At 42.3% G+C, this 18,472-nt stretch overlaps 1 protein-coding gene across 2 annotated transcripts in view; it reads right to left on the reverse strand.

The window, feature by feature from the left end:
- Positions 1-17,505, reverse strand: part of SPNS3 (SPNS lysolipid transporter 3, sphingosine-1-phosphate (putative)) — a 40,654-nt gene extending 23,149 nt beyond the window's left edge. Inside the window, exons 1-7 of one of the 2 annotated variants that reach the window (XM_075440425.1) lie at positions 17,344-17,505; positions 16,095-16,259; positions 3,998-4,063; positions 3,406-3,542; positions 2,739-2,890; positions 1,775-1,841; positions 662-852 (exon numbers count right to left, since the gene is read on the reverse strand). In XM_075440425.1, coding sequence (XP_075296540.1) covers positions 662-852; positions 1,775-1,841; positions 2,739-2,890; positions 3,406-3,542; positions 3,998-4,063; positions 16,095-16,107 — 626 coding nt within the window. In that variant the 5' untranslated portion in view covers positions 16,108-16,259; positions 17,344-17,505. Of the gene's footprint in view, positions 1-661; positions 853-1,774; positions 1,842-2,738; positions 2,891-3,405; positions 3,543-3,997; positions 4,064-8,883; positions 9,129-16,094; positions 16,260-17,343 lie in introns of those variants that run through there. The other variant, XM_009937197.2, reaches the window with a different exon arrangement.
- Between the last annotated feature and the right edge of the window lie 967 nt (positions 17,506-18,472).

The following is an 18,472-nucleotide window of genomic DNA, read 5'->3' on the forward strand; positions in this document are numbered from 1 at the left end:
GCCGAGCGGGCCCGTCCCCGGGCAGCGCTGCCACCGGCTGCAGCGCAAGGAGGGCGGGCACCCCGCTGCCAGCCGAGCCGCGCTTCGTGCTGCCGGGCAGCGGGTGCGAGCGCTGGTTTTCGTGCAGTGAGAAGGGCGGGCTCTCTGCCGGCCAGCGGGCTGGCTGTTCAAAACACCCTGCAGTTACTTTACAAACCGTACTGGGGTCCTACAGACTTTGACCTCTTGTACCCGAGGCACAGCGGGCTCGCAAGCACCTGTAAAAACTGACCGAGACACACCGATCCGATCTTCCTCAGGCACGGAGAGTTACAAAGTTACGCCTGAAAAATACGCACTTTTACCAATCCAGCTTACCCTACATCTTAAAGCACCAGGGAAGGGGAAACTTGGAAGAAAGCAGGATTTAAACAGGAGCACACTGCCCTCATAACTTTGTCTCCTTGCCCCTCCTCAAAATGGGAGCATAGCATAAGCAAAAAAATATTTTATCTCTTGCGTAGCATTCCTGTAAAAGAGCGAAAGATTTTTGCTAATGGTGATTCAATCATCTTGTATACAGCACGCGATACAAAGAAGCAGAGCAGGGTTTGATGGCCACATTTCTGAGAATGGAGTGGGTGTTCTTCAATGGAGGAAACTTGTTGCTAAAATCACTTACTTCTTGGCAAGCGATATGACATCCTGATACCAAGTAGTCTTGGCCGTTCTCTGTACGCCCGGTTTCTCGGCTGCTACTCGTATTGTACCGGAGATGCTCAGTGCTCTGTGGGCTGCTGTCCTTCTCTGGGTCCTGTGAGGAACCAGTAGAATCAGTAGAACCAGTGCTAGACCTCCCATGCAAGGAGTGACCTGTAGATACAAAGCTGGTTAGATCAAGGATATCTTTTTTCTTACAGTGAAAACTCCACAGCAGTTCAAATTCAGTGTTAGAATTACATATTGGAGAATTACAGATATGTTCAGAAACGGATGTGACTTGCTGTCTGTAGGTCACATTTGTAACGAAGCAGAGTGATTCTGGCGATTTATGGTGACCTCCCCATCATAACATACATGATCGCTCCCTCTGATGTCGGAGAAAAACATCTGAAGAAAGAAAACTCTACCGTAGTACTCTGCCCACAAATGCAAGAAGCACTGATGCGGCCATCAGCGTTGTCTGAATCACATCAGACTGTTATTCCAGTAAACGCTCTTCCCCACTCATCCTGTACTTTCTACTTAATTTTATAGGTAAGTTAGGAGGATCTGACAAAGTACTTCCAAAGCACTAGGTGCTCAGTATGGAGAGATATCATGATGACATGACCAGAACAGAAGAGGGTTTTTTTTTCTTGAAGCCCTCAAATAATAGAAGTTGTGTTCCCAAAGCCATTTCATAAAACAATCTCTCTATTTTCCTGAAGAATTATACTGGTGCTATCAGTATACAGATCATTTTACCTTCAGTTTCCTCTGTTTGAGGAGGTCTTGGTGCACTGACAACCATTCTAAGTGTGTCCTCAGATAAGAGGAATATCAGCACCTGCCCTGGCTGCTGTACAATTTCACCTATACCTGTTTTCCTTCTGCAAGAGCTAGGCACCAATCTTTCCCTTGTTCTGCAGGGAGAGTTCTCTTAAACACCAAGTTCAGGACTAGTCAGACAGTAGAAAACCCCTCCGCTGTTCACTTCTTCTAACACGATGAACATAAGCAACCCGAACCACAGTGATGATTCTGATTTTAGAGTGAGTGGCTCCATCCCACGAGTGAAAGTGAGTTAACTCACCCTGAAAGCCCAGTGCCAGTCACCCGTGACATCTGCCATGCTGGCTGCTAGGACGTAACCAAGACCACTGTAAGCAACAGAAAGGAATAATCAGTAGGCACCAATGAATTCTTGCTGGCTGAAATGACATGTCTTGCCAGCTAAGGAGAGCACAGAGAAGTATTGTCTCACAGTTTTCAAAAACAGATGAACAGAAACAACCCTCATGGTCTATGCTAGTCTTCTTGCCAGCCAGTATTATAAAGAGAGTCTAACCTCCTCAGAGCAGACTTGAGATGGTGGCAGTAATCTCCCAGATTCCTCTTGGAATACATATTCTGTAGAATGACACCGCAAATCCAGATCAGCCCACAAAGCAGATTATTATTATTTATTCTTTTCTGTGCTAGCCACAGGAATTAAGCCCTGCAAGAATTCCTTTATTTTTAATCTGCTTTCTGGGCTCAACCTTGGCTGCCTGCTCTAATAAAGAGCGTGCCTCTGAACCACTTAAAAAGCCCTTCTCCACCTCTTTTTCAGGCACAGTGTCAATTTAGCTAAAAGAGAAGAGAGGAGTGCCAATTCTTCCTTGCGAAACACTTAATGGAGGGTTCTTGAAAAATTTGTCAAGTAAACAAATATCTGAAAGCTTTTGTTTTCCAAAACCCAGAAACAAATTACCTACCCCTATACACATATTTATTTCAGAATTGATTCAAACATTTATTTAAAGCCTACTGGTTTTCAGAGTTTAGATTCTCCCTAAAAATGCTGGGGGGGGAAAGCAAATTTTTCTTCAAGGTAAATACAGAAATAAGCCTACCCAGCTCTATTTAAACATGCTAAGCAAGTGACAAATCCTTTTGCAAGAGCCAATGCAGATACACATCAAACTATGTCTAATCAAGGCTCAGGGTATATAGGATTGCAGGCGTGGTCAGACAGAATTTCAAAAGGCAGGTCAGTTACTACCAAGAAAACCAACCTTCCCACTGGAATGAAGATATAGAAGATAGATAACATTGTGGTCCTTTTTCCTTCCTCAAACAGGTCTGCAATGATGGTAGGTGCTATTGTGGAATAACTGGCAGTGCCAATGCCAACTAGTCCTCGTGAAAGAATGAATATCCAGTAATACTGCAGGCAAAAGACATATTATAGTCCAAAAAGCCCATGTAAGAAAGTTTAATAGTAAAGAGATGCATTTTAGTGGATCAAATGCACCAGAGGAAATAAGAATTAAATTGTCTATATTCCCTCCGCTCACACCTGCTTCCCTCGCACCTCACTGCTGTGCTTTCTACTTTCTGCACAGTAGTGATTTCTTAGAGTGACAACCAGAGAGAATTACAGGATAGGGTCAAGAGGCCACAAGCTTGCCAAACAAGCTGCTACACGGTAAGATCATAACCAGCAAGAATGTGGGACAAAAATAAGATCCCATCAATTGCAACAGTAATGTGTGGCTTCTCCATTGCTGAGGCTGGACTCCACCATCCCATAAAGCATTCCTGCACAAAGTCTATTTAGTCCAGGGCTGGGGAGTGAGTGCTTACTGACAGCTTTTCCAAATGTTATCAGACAAGGACTCTGTCAACTCCTGCAAGACATATGCAGATTGTTTTCACAGTACCTTCTAAAAAGCAACATACCCATTCACTGATGAATGAACTGCCTAATGTTACACCAGACCAGAAGAAAATACCAGCTCCAAGGATGATTTTCCTATTGTACCGGTCACCGAGGTATCCAAAGACGGGGGCAGCCAGCATGTAACACAAGATGAAGACTGGAAATCCAAGAAGGAGCAAAGACAATATTGGTCAAATTATTCTTATCATACGTACTCCTCACCCCTCAGACAAACTCAGGTTATTTTTTAGCGCAGAAGTTAAAGGCAGGCTGAGTTTGTAGAACAAGTAGGTAGCTTGATATTTAGAAAAAGATAAATGCAAATTAAAAAAAAAAAACTTATACAAAAATAAAACAAGTTCTGTATTTCTTAAGAAATTCCTTCATCTTTTGTGATTCACATACCGTGGGATTTTTGAAGGACTCAGCTCCAGCCCTCCCTGAACCAAAGACTTTCAGTTTTGCCTTACAGTCAGTCTGACCACAAGTGGAAGTAAGCAAAACCACACACGAGGAGGAACTAGAAGAAATAAGTAACTAGACTCTGTTTTAGGAACAGATCACGTAGATGCAAGGCAAAGAAAACTATCTGACCTTAAGAGATTTTGTTACCTGTTTGCAGTAGACCTGTATCCTCATCACTAAGCTTGAAGTATTTCTGTATATCTAACAGGATCCCTGCAACAGAGTCAGACACTGAATGACAGCAAAGTACCCGGCTCATTCCTTGTAATTCTATTAATTTGCCAACTCAAAGATTTCTTTCAAGAACAGAGCTTGCAAGAACTGCAGCACATCAAGCTTGCTAGTTTACATGTAAACCATTATTCTAACTCAAGCACAGATACACAGAGAATTAAAAATTCTTGTCACTATAGATAAAATTCATTATATTCCACTGTATAGGTCTTAGCAGAGTCAGTTTACCCACTATTTCAATCACAACTGTTCTGTTTCTTTTGCACCACTAGTATGTAAGCACATAAGCAATTTACAGTTCAAAGTTTAATGGACACAATGTCGAACAAAACAGTGGCAAAGTTTTGCAGCCAGGACATTACTATCTTCATACAGCTAATCCTAAAATTTTCTTAATGACCTTAAAATGTTAAGACGAGTTTAATTCCCTTCTGTTAAGAACAACTGTTAATATTTTCAGTATGTACAGTATTCAAATTAGTGCATGTTGGATTTTTCAGGATGCAAATGGCTACAGTCTTCATTACCCAATGGTGGCTCAATCAGCCCATAGCCAGGGAAATACTGCTGTAACTCAGATCACAGCTCCGATCGTGTAATTCTGTTCATATTTCCATGACAATTTTGCAGAGATATAGATAACTGTGCATTTACAAATTAACATTTTTAGTGCTGACAATGACAGACAAACTTAAACAAAAGTGATCATTTCTATTTGTGATTAACAGCTGACAGAAATTCCATCTCCATTTCTAACCATTCAATAGCTGTGGAGAAAGGCTAGCAGAGTTGTCAAAAAGTGTGAAAGTCAGTCAATGAGCAACAACCTGAGGGAAGACCCATGGACCTGGCACCTCATGGATGCATGAATGCTGTTCAGACAAAAAGGTCATTTTCATCTCTACATCATGCCAAGGCTGCAGATCTACCATCTCACCTATCTTGCATTTTGTTGAATAGTAGAATCATTAAGGTTGGAAAAGACCTCTAAGATCATCAAGTCCAACCATCCACCCAACACCACCATTCCTACTAAACCATATCCCAAAGTGCCATATCTACACATTTTTTAAACACCTCCTGGGATGGTGAATCAACCACCTCCCTGGGCAGCCTGTTCCAGTGCCTGACCACTCTTTCAGTAAAGAAATTTTTCCTCATATCCAATCTCAACCTCCCCTGACGCAACTTGAGGCCATTGTCTCTTGTCCTATTGCTGGTTACCTGGGAGAAGAGACCAACCCCTGCCTCACTACAACCTCCTGTCAGGTAGTTGTAGAGAGCTTCCTCTTCTCCAGACTAAACCACCCCAGCTCCCTCAGCCACTCCTCATCAGACTTGTTCTCCAGATCCTTCACCAGCTTTGCTGCCCTTCTCTGGACACACTCCAGCCCCTCAGTGTCCTGCTTGTAGTGAGAGGCCCCAAACCTGAACAGTACTTGAGGTGCGGCCTCACCAGTGCCGAGTACAGGGGCACAATCACCTCCCTACTCCTGCTGGCCACACTATTCCTGCTACAAGCCAGGATGCTGTTGGCCTTCTTGGCCACCTGGGCACACTGCTGGCTCACGGTCAGCCAGCTGTCAGCCAACACCCCAAGATCTTTTTCCACTGGGCAGCTTTACAGCCACTCTTCCCCAAGCCTGTAGCACTGTGTGGGGTTGTTGTGACCCAAGTGGAGGACCTGGCACTTGGCCTTGTTGAACCTCACATAGCTGACCTCAGCCCATCGATCCAGCCTATCCAGATTCCTCCGCAGGGCCTTCCTACCCTCAAGCAGACCGACACTGCCGCTCAGCTTGGTGTCATCTGCAAACTTATCGAGGGAGCCCTCAATCCCCTCATCCAGATCATTGATAAAGATACTAAACAAGACTGGCCCCAAAACTGAGCCCTGGAGAGCACCACTCATGACCGGACACCAGCTGGATTTAACTCCATCCACCACAACTTTCTGGGCTTGGCCACCCAGTCAGTTTTTTACCCAGCGAAGTGTACACCTGTCTAAGTCATGAGCTGCCAGCTTCTCTAGGAGAATGCATCTTCTTCTCTAGGAGAATTTCTGCATTATATTCCTGAAAAAAACTAAAAATAGCAGAAGATACTGCTTTGAACAAGCATACCTTTACTCCGATATTGACAGATATTATTAAAAAAAGAAATTTCTTCTCATGCAGCTTGAATTTTGCCAAAATAGTCAAAATCAAAACATCACTAAGAGGATGAAGCCAGTGCTTCAGAAAACAAGTTCTGTGTAAATTGTCTGCTGTATTGACAGAAGCTGATCTGCAGCAGAATGGAGCTCAGGGTGAGGTTAGCAAGAGCTACCTATTCTGCTCCTACAGTGTATTTTACATGTTGTGCCATATACTATGCTGCTGCAGCCACTTAAAAGCATTGTTGAGCCAGCTAGTTTAAAGCTAAATCCATGCTCTCCCACAGTCCCCGTGGCTGCAGCGTAATCAGTTTCCTCACTATTTACTGATGTGACTTGAAGTCAGTGTAGATCAAGGTCTAGCCTAACAGCAGCACCGGAGGTTTTATAGCTGCTTCTCAATGACTCTGGAACATACTCTGCATTTAGGGTTTTCCTAATGGTCTCAGAAGTTTAAGTCCGTGACTTCATTCAAATATTTTGCATCATTGAAACAGGACAATCAATTGTATTTATTCTTTCTGGTGGCTGATAATCAACACACAGAGATACTCCATTAGAGGACCTTCAGTTTTGGACTAATAGAGTATTTAGAACAAATCACAGCTAATACAAGACTTGAACTGAACCACAACTTCATGGCAAACTAACTTTCACACTGAGCACCATTAAAGTGTTCTCCCATTCACATAACTGCAATAACTGGCCTGACCAGTTATTGGCAAATTACAAAGCATCGATCTGAACAGTGTGGAACAAGGTAACAGATCAGAGGGGGACAAACTGAAGACTCCATTCCAGCAGACAATTAAGGGGAAGAGCTTGTCTTCTGTGTGAAGACTGATGCAAACTCTGTCAAAGCCTGTGAGCAAAACTGCCCGGAAACCACAACTTCATAACTGCCACCAGCTTACTTTTAAACTAATACTCAAGCTTCTCGTTCTTTACTTTCCTGTTAACTTTTATTTAACAATATGTTCATACACATGGAAAGCCAAACTCAAAAGTACCGATGCAAGAATTCTGCAATGTAGCAGAATTCTAGCAGATGAACAGTATATTGCGGTGGTATAAATTGCAATTTACAGATTTCCCTCATGGCCCAAAAGGTCACAGAGTTAACTAAAAAGTGTTTTAGTCATATATTGTGATTAACTGTAAATGTTTGATATTTCAAAGGCCTGGACTCTATGCCCACCTCTGCTCTTGAATTCTTACATGTCCCTGAAGCTACCTCACTCACGAGAAACTGAGCAAGTTAACAAGTAGGCAACCTTTACTTCACAGGGCTTCTTGAAAATTTTAAGCCCTTAGAATGTGCAGGAGCCAAGGAATAGTTCAAAGCCTAGAATGAGCCAAATGAGTGCTTGCACTTCATACTTCCAAGTGCATACCCTCCTCGCATCCCAGTTCTTGCTTGAAGATATTTTCATCTTCCTCTGCTCCCTGCCCTGCTCCAGGGAAAATTACTTGACAATAGAACTCATACACTGAAATTTTTCACTAACAGTCTTGCAGTATCATTCAGCATGCACTCTTACTTGTTTCTTTCCCTCTGATGTGTGTGGTTAAGAAATATTCAAAAGAAAAAAGTTTAAACTCTAAAACCCACTAGCTTCTCATTTTTCAAAGATACTGACCAAATGTCTTAAATTTCTGAATGGCTGAAATAGTAAAAATAATCATTTTGTGTAGAATTACAAATTTAACAATCTGTCCTTTGGGTCTTTTCAAGATTTTAAAACATTTATGATTTCCAGGCCACTCAGAAATAAAATATAGCAAGCTCACAAGTGTTTCCTCCTACTTTATAAATCAGATTCCTGGAAGCATGGTAGATGCTTGGAAGTGATGCTAAACAGAAGAATTTACACAGACCACAGTCTACATGGAAGGAAAAAACACATTTCCCACCAGTTTACCAGAAGCAATGCTTTGCTGTTCACGGCTAAGTAAAAAAAAAAAAAAAAAAAAAAGTTTAATTCACATTTTGGAAGAAGGATACTATTTATTAGAAAACAAGTTGCAAATTTGGTAGGTGATGCTTAAGGAAGTTGGTCTCCGTTCTCTTTACACAATCATGTTACACTCTTCCTTGCAGAAGTCACACAATATCCAGCAGATCATGCAGAAGTCAAGCCTCCCCTAAACAAACCTGCACAAAGTTCACATAATTTCTACACTTTTAACAGGGGGAATGGCATCACTGTTCTTCAGATAATGGAATGCCATATCTAATCTACTAGATCCAAAGAAGGCCCGGTGAGTTGCTGTATACAATAAAGGGAAGCTTTAGTCAAATCTCTGCAGAATCCAGACACAAAACCAGACTAGTTGCTCTGTATGCTAAAGTCTGTTTAGAAGAGACTTAGACTTTAAAGTATGAATATTAAGCATTTAACTGATGTGATTTTTATAAGCATTCTACTAACCATTAATAACTAACACATTATTTATTAGTCTTTGAGGTTTATAATTGGAAGTTTCATTACGAGAATGACCAACTGGATAAAGCAAGGACGTGAGAAAGATCAAAAAGATATAAAACATATCCTTACATTAGAAGACATTTGTAACTACAGAGTAAGTAGAGCTGTTGAGAATTTAAATTTCTTTTCCTTAGAAGGATGAAGTAGGCTCTCACCTGGTACAATGAACCAATCCATGAAATTTATCAAATTGGCATAGCACAGCACAGCAGCTGTCAGGTAAGCTCTCTTTGCTGGATCATTCCTTGAGCCAGACACAAATGGACCTTGTCTCACATGTGCCGCAGTAGCTCCGTAACTCTGCTCCTCGGGAGGCGGCTGGGACTGCAAGCCTGTGCTTTCATGTGCAATGGGGTTTTGCATAGTTCCCAGCGCAGAAAGGCACCATAGATTATGAAGTGTTTCCTTAGCGCACCACGCTACAAGTCAATTTTGTGTTCGGGCTATGAGGAACTTCAATCACTACGGTCATTTCCGTCAGTGAAGCCCAGCCACTAAAAACTGAAATTTAATGTTAACGTTCCCCGCAGTAGGAAGAACGTTGCAGAGGAAGAAGCTGCAGGCCTGTGTTTTTGCAAAAGCAAAAGTGCTGAAATGCTAGACCCTGAAGACAAGGAAAAGTAAATGTAAACAAAAGCAAGATAGTCCATTGTGCATCCAAGGAAAAAAAATGCATAATTTTGCAACAATCTCACAGAAACTGCATATGCAAAATTAATAATAATCTTTACTAAGGTCTCAGTGAGTTGCCAGAGCTAAAACCAGCCTTTCTAGAGAAGAGAGGGAAAGGAAGAAAGAGAAAGTCGTTTGCTAGACCAGGCACATATCTTTGACTTGAGCCCTCCTTTGCTTCTTGTGCAACTCTGGACAAGTCATTTGCTTCCTCTGCACCTCAGATCTTTATTCCTGCCACACACACACCCCCTCCAGCCTTTAAAACAGGGCTACCTAGCCTTGTCCCTGCCACCTGACCAGTCACTTCTCCCTGTTACCTCCTGCCTGCTTTGCACTTCCCAGATCTACCCCCAGAACAAAATCCTTTCCAATAAGGTCCTGAGTTCTCAGGTCAAATCAGCTCTTTAAGCAGAAGAGTCATACTCTGGAGTACTTGCTGGCTTTGTTTTTTTGGTTTTTTTTTTGGTTTTGTTTTTTTTAACGGGGGGGATACCAAACAAACAAACCCCCCCAAATAACCCAAAATGCTACAGTAAGCAGAGAAAAGGAGATGGAAACAAAACCACTCTTCTTCACCCCTGCTGGAACTGTGCATATTCCACGGTTCTGAATTGTGCAACAGGATTTCTTCCCCTTTCTCCCCCAAAAAGGGGTCTAAAAGGGGAAGAAAGGAGGACACAGGAAGGCGTTCTTGTTCTTTCAGGGTGCGTAGATACCTTTCTTCCGGCCACTCAGATCTGAGAAAGTAGTCTTACTCAATTCTTCCAGGATCAGTTTTTCCATTGTATTAATTCTTTTTTAGATACATAACTAGTCACATGTCTTTTGAGCCATTTTGTGGCTTACCAGGTTCAGTAGAGAATTTATTTTTTTGCACCCTGTTAAGAAAGTTTAAAGTGAGAATTAACAGTAAACTGTAAGAGTTTGAGTGAGGCAGCTAATGGGAATGAGTACTGATTACAGTCTATGACAAGAGGATTTTTTTTTTTCTTTAAGAACTGTGCGTTTGACACTTCAGACTAAACTGAAAAACAAAACAGCACCTAGTATTCTTGGCCATTTTGCAAAATGCAGACTCCTTTACTTTTGCCCACTCAACTCTTTAGTATGTCAGTCTTCATTTCATGAAGATCTAGTTCTTCTTGAACCAGAAGGCATGTTTAGTTTCATCATGGGTAAGTCCACGTTAATTTTATTTCAAGAGCGGTCTTTTTTTTTGGTAACATCTTAGATCTTAACTTTCTAAAGGAGGATTTAGACATAGATTACGGGTATCTCTCCCTACTCCTGCTCAAGGGAGCCCCATGTAAGTCAGCTTGTGTCTGAAAACATTTCAGAGTGTGTCAGCGTACCATCAGGAAGCAATCTTGACTCTCTATTCCATATCATCACTGCTACCTTTGTCGCCACTACAGAACCTTCACAGAGTAAATGTCACATTCTCTATGCACCCCGCTGCTTTATTAAACCACCGAAGCTGAGAGTTAACTATACTCGGGAACAATAAAGAATCAGCACAATTCTCTAGAGATAAAGAACTTCATCTGCAGCCACAACCGCGGATAAAACAATCTACAAAAGAAGGCTGGCTTTCGAGGGGGACAAGGCGGCCGCTCCGCCCGCGCCCGGAGCACCGGCCCGAGCAGCGCCCGCGGCCCGCGCCTCCCGGCACCCGCTGCAGTGCCGCGCCGCGCCGCTGGGCGGCGCTCAAACACCGGCGGCGGGCAGAGCCCCGCCCCTCGCAGCAGCGGCCGCTGCCGAGCGATGCCGGGGCCCCGCGGCAGCCGCGCTGCCAAACACTTGTGTACTTTTTTTTTTTTTTTTTAATCAAGAAAACCTAACAGCAACAGGCAGAAGTAGAGCCTAAACAGGATGCTGGAAACTCAGACTGATGAATCTTAGCTGCTTGCGGCAGACGGGTTCATTAGCAATAGGAAGTGAAACAGCCCAAGTTGTGCTATTTTATTTTGGTCTTTGTTCTCTTCAAAAGCCAGGCAGCAGTGGATCTGGGCTCTGTATCCTCCAGTACGAATATTTTCCGTATTTGATGCCCAGCCACATCTCAAACCCTGTAAGGACGGCCCCACAGGGCAGCTCGTCAGGATTTAACTCTCGCTCTGGATAGCTTAAATGCCTCTTGATCTGAACGTCCTTTGAGTTTCTGGGGCACATCCTATGTGGCTCTCAAATCCTGACATCTACTGCTAAGGTCGATGTTTAAAGACAGGTAAATGCCAATTTTTAACTAATACTATAGTGGCAAGAACTCAGTTCTGCTTTCCTAGAACGGAATTTCCAAATTCCACATTTTTCCAAAGACAGAGTCAGTTTAAACAGAAAATGTTCCTCACAAACACCAAACCACCAGCTCTAAACTCTTCTTAAACTCTTCTTTCCCCTTGTGCCCTGTGTTAACCACTTCTACTTTATGCTTTTTGCTGCTATACTAGCTGGCCATTTTTCTGTCTGCAGCGCCAAACCTGTGAGCCAGGTTGTCATGTGGAACTTCAGTGACGAATCAACCACAACCCTGGCACCGTTACTGCTACCAGACATCACCCACCTCTGCATCGTCCCCCTGCTCCCTCACCTCAGAGTCACAAGCCATATCCTTCCATCCACACCGTCTTTCACTGCTCCGTACAAGTGTGCAGCCGCTTCTAAAAGGCGCTCTGTGACTTGGCCTTACTCTGTCAGCTTCTATAGACATCATTCCTTGCTAGCTATCCTGCCTTGAAGTGTCTGCTGGTCCTCTTCTCCAACTACAATTTTCATGTTCATGCAGACAACACCAGGCCCAAAAATGCCTGCAAAACTTTGTGACAATCCACTTTTGCTGTCGGCTACAGAGTGCCACTATACAATACAAGTCAACTTTTGTTAGGCAAGATTACAGCTCATTTCTTTATAGCCAATTTTTTTTTTTCCTTATTTGTTCATTTCTGTCAATCGGGATATGGACTGTCTTGGAACAAAGTGTAACATTTGCCTAGGTAGCTTACACTAGGAGTGCCAGGTGCCAATGCAATACAAACAGTAGTTTTTAGCCCTATCGTACTCCCTTCACCAGCTCTGTTCTCTTGACGGTTCATTTACACATCAGATCTCATAGCTGTCTCATACAAGAAGTCACCAGCAGTTAAATCCTTCTATGGCAGCAGCAAGTCAGAACCTGTTTATTCCCAGCATTTGGCACAAGTCCACACACAGAGCAACGTATTTTCTTGCACCATTCTGAATCTGGCTGTGGCACCAAAAGTTGCTTTGACGGCTGAACCTGACAAATGCAGCTGAGACCCCCCAGACGAACAGGCACATTTGGTGATAGCTAGAACTGGTTGGCTGACAGCTGGCAGGCCAAACCATGGGAGTGCTGAGGAAGCTGGCTTGTTTCAGCTGGAGCATTCAAATAAGGTCTCCTCGGCTATTTCTCACCTAGTGTGTCCTGTCTGTCCAGGCACCCACTCAGCATCTGGGCAGCTGTCCTGTTCTGTCTTCACTCTGTGCTCTATGCTCCGCCTGCAAGACTGAGGAACCACCCTTTCTTGGCCACAACCCTACGTGTGCTGCCGTTCTTATTAGGAGACAGCTAATGAAGAGATGCCTTCTGCACTCAAAGGCAGGGCTACGTTAACTGACTAAGACTTGTGGAAGCAAGACGCATAACAGCCGCTGGTGTGTTCCTGTCAGTTTAACTCAACCCAGGTGAAATGCTGCCTACAAATGTGCCATGCCTGCAATCCAGACAGGACTGTTTACAGACAACTGATGTGAGAGCTTCCAGTTTTCCCTGAAAGGATTTCCAAGTATCTACCACAAAATGCCTTTGAATGTATTTATTTATCCAAATATCCTTTAATGTGGATGCTGCTGCATCCATGAACAGCTTTGGAGGTTTTGCTGGAGCTTTCCCAGCAAGCTACATCAGATGGAGCATTAATAGTGGTGTGGTCAACATGCCAGAAGGACGGGATGCCATCCAGGGGGACCTGGACAAGCTTGAGAAGTGGGCCCGTGTGAACCTCATGAAGTTCAACAAGGCCAAGTGCAGGGCCCTGCACCTGGGTTGGGGCAAACACAGTATCAATACAGGCTGGGGGATGAAGGGATTGCGAGCAGCCCTGCCGAGAAGGACTTGGGGGTACTGGTGGATGAAAAGCTGGACATGAGCCAGCATTGTGCGCTGGCAGCCCAGAAGGCCAGCTGTGTCCTGGGCTGCATCCCCAGCAGCACAGGCACAGGGCAAGGGAGGGGATTCTGCCCCTCTGCTCCCCTCTGGTGAGAGCCCACCAGGAGTCCTGCATCCAGCTCTGGAGCCCTCAGCACAGGACAGACCTGGAGCTGTTGGAGCGGGGCCAGAGGTGGCCACAAAAATGATCCAAGGGCTGGAACCCCTCTGCTGTGAGGAAAGGCTGAGAGAGCTGGGGCTGTTCAGCCTGGAGAAAAGAAGGCTCCAGGGAGACCTTATTGCTGCCTTTCAGTACCTGAAGGGGGGTTATGAGAAAGATGGGGACAGGCTTTTTAGCAGGGCCTGCTGCAATAGGACAAGGGGTAATAGTTTTGAACTAAAAGAGGGTAGATTTAGACTACATAGAAGGAAGAAATTTTTTACAATGAGAGAGGTGAAACCCTGGCACAGGTTGCCCAGAGAGGTGGCAGATGCCGCATCCTTGGAAACATTCCAGGCCAGGTTGGACAGGGCTCTGAGCAACCTGATCCAGTTGAAGATGTCCCTGCTCAGTGCAGGGGGTGGGGTTGGGTTGGATGACCTCTAAAGGTCCCTTCCAACCCCAACTATTCTGTGATTCTATGGTAGTGAACCAAGTTGTCAGAAAGACATAAATTGAAGAATATTTTTTTTTCCTGATTAACTTTGAACTATTTCTATACATGTAACAAGAAGAACCTTATTAACCCACTGAATACCAAGCAACAACAAAGTCTATGAAAGAATTGAATGTGGAAATAATACTTATTGTTGACTAGATCTACTAGTACTGATTTTAGGAAGAATGAAATGAGCTGCTTTTGCTATCTTATCTCTCTCATGCATCACCCCGACTAAGAACATAAAGTAGGCAAAAGAGAATACATGCTTGTGTGTATTTGCAAGAATATATGGGAATGGTCTGCATTCTGAGGTGTACATACTTTAAACCTATTGTGATGGAAGCAAATTCATAAACCACGAGATTCTGAAATAATTGAAATACAGATTTATGAAAGACTTAGTAATTTTAGTGTCTGATGAGATCAGATAAAAGAAATTCAACGTAATTCTGGTAGGCAGACAGCTTAATAAATGCATGCCTGGACCTACCTGAAATATTCCACTTCAAATATTCAAAGAGAGAGATGAGACTCGGAGATACAAAGACAATGATAATGACTACAAAAGAGCTACAGAATGACAGAGATTTAGGTAAGAGGCGGTGGGTTTTTTAAGGTTTGTCACTGTGGTCTCTATTTGAGCCAAGGCTGCACAATAAATCACTTTTGGTTTTGAACCCAGTCTGCAATGATAAAATGTGAAGACAAACTTAGACCCAGACATTAGTATCTGGGTTGAATGTCTGGAAGGGCGGCAGCTTGAGCTACAGTTTAAACCTAACAGTGACTGACCTGACAGGAGAGCAGGCTATTCAAGTAATGCCACCATGCGTAAAATTCATCATGATTTTCAGTTTCAGATGTATTACAGAATCAATACTCTATCCTGTTCTCATAAAAGACCATATTGCAAAACTCCAGGGATGACTCATCTACTAATGTGTATATTTTTCTTGCATTTCAGTCCTCAGCACTGATAAACATTTGCCCAATTCTTTTTCCTTTGGAATATACTGCCTGTACTAGCTGGAAGGGAGAGAGCCTAAGTGCTCTCCTTCTGGTGGAACTTTGAGAAATTCTGCACCTGCAGTTTGTTGAATCTGCTGCATCTCAGTGTATTGCTTATGGCCACATTCAGTCATGATTAACATTCAGGTAGCAACTGCTAATGACTTACTTAAAATACTGTTATGAAATATTTCATATTTTAGAATAAAATTTAGTAGCAGAATAATCAAGAATAGATTCCCAACAGTTTTTCTTCAGACCTTTGCAGGCAGAACTAACAGTATGAGCCATTACTCAGTTTGTGCGTCTCGTGCCTTTGCATGCATCTTGTCGAACAAATACGTAGCAATGGACTCAACCATCCAGACTAACAATCTTTATGAGTCCAGTACGCTTCAAGAGCAGTCTTGTCTTACCAAAAAACTTCAAGAAAACCAGCTGGACCACCTGTGCTACCATGCTCTTCATTGGAAAATAGCTCCTTGGAAGATTCTCATTCTATGAGTTTCAAGAAATACTACATTTTTCGTTACCGCATCCTTTTTACCTCCTCAGCCTGAATTTCCTTTTAAAATGCTTTCTTTCACATTGCCTGGGTAATAGCACAAAACACAGTGTGGATCCAGCATAAGCATACTTTAGGCTTGTGATAGCAGCAAATAAAATTTACATACTCTATACCGTAAAATCCACTTCTTTCATTATGATTGACAAATAACCTATATATAACTTCCAACGTCCTGGAATACAGATCATGCTTTTGATTGGGCAGGGAGGCTTGTTCAGACTCTTCTACACCTTTTTAATTAGGAAACAAACTGCAACTTTATAAAAAATTTCTTGAGGTGCTTACCTGAATAACTCATTTCACAAGTAACATTCTCCTTGATTGTATCCCTGTAATTCTGCCTCAAAAGTCATAGTAGAATACAGTTCCAGATTACAGTTCCAGCACATAATCACAGAGCAGTAAAAGATGAACACACTCCAATGCTTTTAACTGTTCCCTCCTTCTTCTCTGGAAGAAAAAAAAATAAAATTAAATTAAAAAAACCCTCTTTGCAAGTGAGAACATTTTACATTAACATCAGACAAAGGAGGAAGCTGCACATCGCTGGGGCAGAGCTTCCTCTTCTAGCTGAGATTTATTCAAGCACAGAACAGCTCATGGAGACCAACAGAAGGGAGGCATTATAGTTACTATGCACAGAAGACACTATCTTGCAAACCAATTTAACTGCTTTTGCCTTTACCATATTTTAGCTCGAGCTTACTTTTATTGGTGTACCTGATAACTGGATTTCTTGCATTTTAGGATTCTGGATGCTTCTGCCATAATTATAGCAGAAAAAGGCTGTGAAATCTGCATGGATTTGTGGAGGAAACTATGGAATTAAATGTCTGTTTAACCTACGTTTTGGCCTTTCTATCACAGTGAAACATTCATCCCCAGAAGAACCATTACTTGACCACTGCAGTCTCCACTTTTATACACCAGAGCCCTCTTCATTAAGAAGACAGCATAACAGATAAGGAGCCATTTATGATGAGTAATGACAGACAAGCATTGACAGAACAAAAATGGAGGCCTTTCCCTACGAGGCCTTTTTCTTCCTAGCCTCACTACTTCCACACTGAAAGAGAAGACTATTCTGCAAGTGAACACAGTATTTTAATCCCTACAGAGAATGTTAAGGGTAGGGTTAACTAAAAACTTGAGTAAACGTAGATTCAAATTAAGAATAATCTAATTTAGTATTGACAATGTCTTTACTTCCCAGAAGAGCATACTGCACAAACAAAAGTTATTGTCACCCTCCATGCTTTCAGTAAAGCAAAGTGCAAGCTGTATTCACCCTTTTGATAAGGGTAAGTACATGAAGACACTGTAGCCATGCATAAATGTTAGCACTGGGAAACAAATTCTGCCAGCAACAGAAGGAAACTTCCATCATTTTGAAGCTTTTAGTTATACTACCCACCAGATGCTGAAGTTGGTGACAGTTATTACGCAAATATTTAGAAGTACTTAAAGCTGTGATGAAATTTAGATACAAAATAGGGATTAAGATATATCTATTCTATCACTGATAGGTAGTCACCTTAGGCAGAGGGTAGCTTCCGCTCCAACAACACAAATGCGGGAGGTGGCCAGAGTCACTCTTTTCCTCGGCATCTTCTGCTATATTTTAATCAGCTTGTGATATAGAAGTCCGTAAAAACCTTGGCCAGACAAACACCTGCTTTTAATGAAACAACCCCAAAAAAATCTGTGAAATCGGACCAAAAAAATGTTAAGAGTGGGAAGGACAGTCCCACCAGTTTTATTGGTAATTGGGAGATAAAGAGCTGGGAGGAATTCCTTGCTCTGCTACTAATTTCCTTTGCTAGAGCAAAGAGACCTCAAGTCCCTAGCTCTAAAGCAAATGGTACCATCGATCCTTGAAAGGGAGAAAGAAAACAATAAACATTAAAACTTTGAAATACAGTTCTACTTAACATTTGATTTTTGTTAATTAATGAACCAGATGTTTTCAGGCTTCAGCACTTGGTTCTTCAGGCTCTGTTTTGCATATAATATTCTTTACAAAATTTGCAACCACAGTAATAAAACCACAACATGAATCATTTATATTTGTTGATTACTTAGCAATACTAAACTAAAAAGTAGACATATTCATATCTCATACTTCTATCTATTAATTCTACTTGTAATCTCCTTCCATCCACCCTCCATTCTACCAGTAATTTCACCTGGCCTGAAGAAGCACTCAAAAAGTCTTCCATATCAAATTAAAAGGTATATGAACAAAATCTGGCCTTTCTTTCTTGCCTGGAATCATGCTGGCATTAGCACACTTTACACACTTTCGATACAGCATAATATTACTACAGAGTCTCAGGCTGCTAATGAAAGAATTTTATTCTCGTAGTTTTAGTAGCTACTTTTGCTTAAGACAAGCTCAGCACCAGTGAAAGAACTATTATCTCTTTGTTCTTATGAGCCAGCAACCAGCAAAGTCTCTACGCGATACTTCAAAGTAGCTTTTGAGATGCTTTTCATTAATAGTTGATATGTAGTTTTCAATCATGTTCCCATGTTATGTTACACTGTTGCCTTAAGCTAAAAATAACACACAGCAGAAAGTAATACATAATGCTACAACTCTTATCAATAAGAGCATTAATATCAACTGCAGCTGGTATATTTACTTGAAAAAAGGTGTTACA

Source organism: Opisthocomus hoazin, chromosome 20, assembly GCF_030867145.1.
Source record: "Opisthocomus hoazin isolate bOpiHoa1 chromosome 20, bOpiHoa1.hap1, whole genome shotgun sequence".
In the NCBI taxonomy this organism is placed as follows: domain Eukaryota; kingdom Metazoa; phylum Chordata; class Aves; order Opisthocomiformes; family Opisthocomidae; genus Opisthocomus; species Opisthocomus hoazin.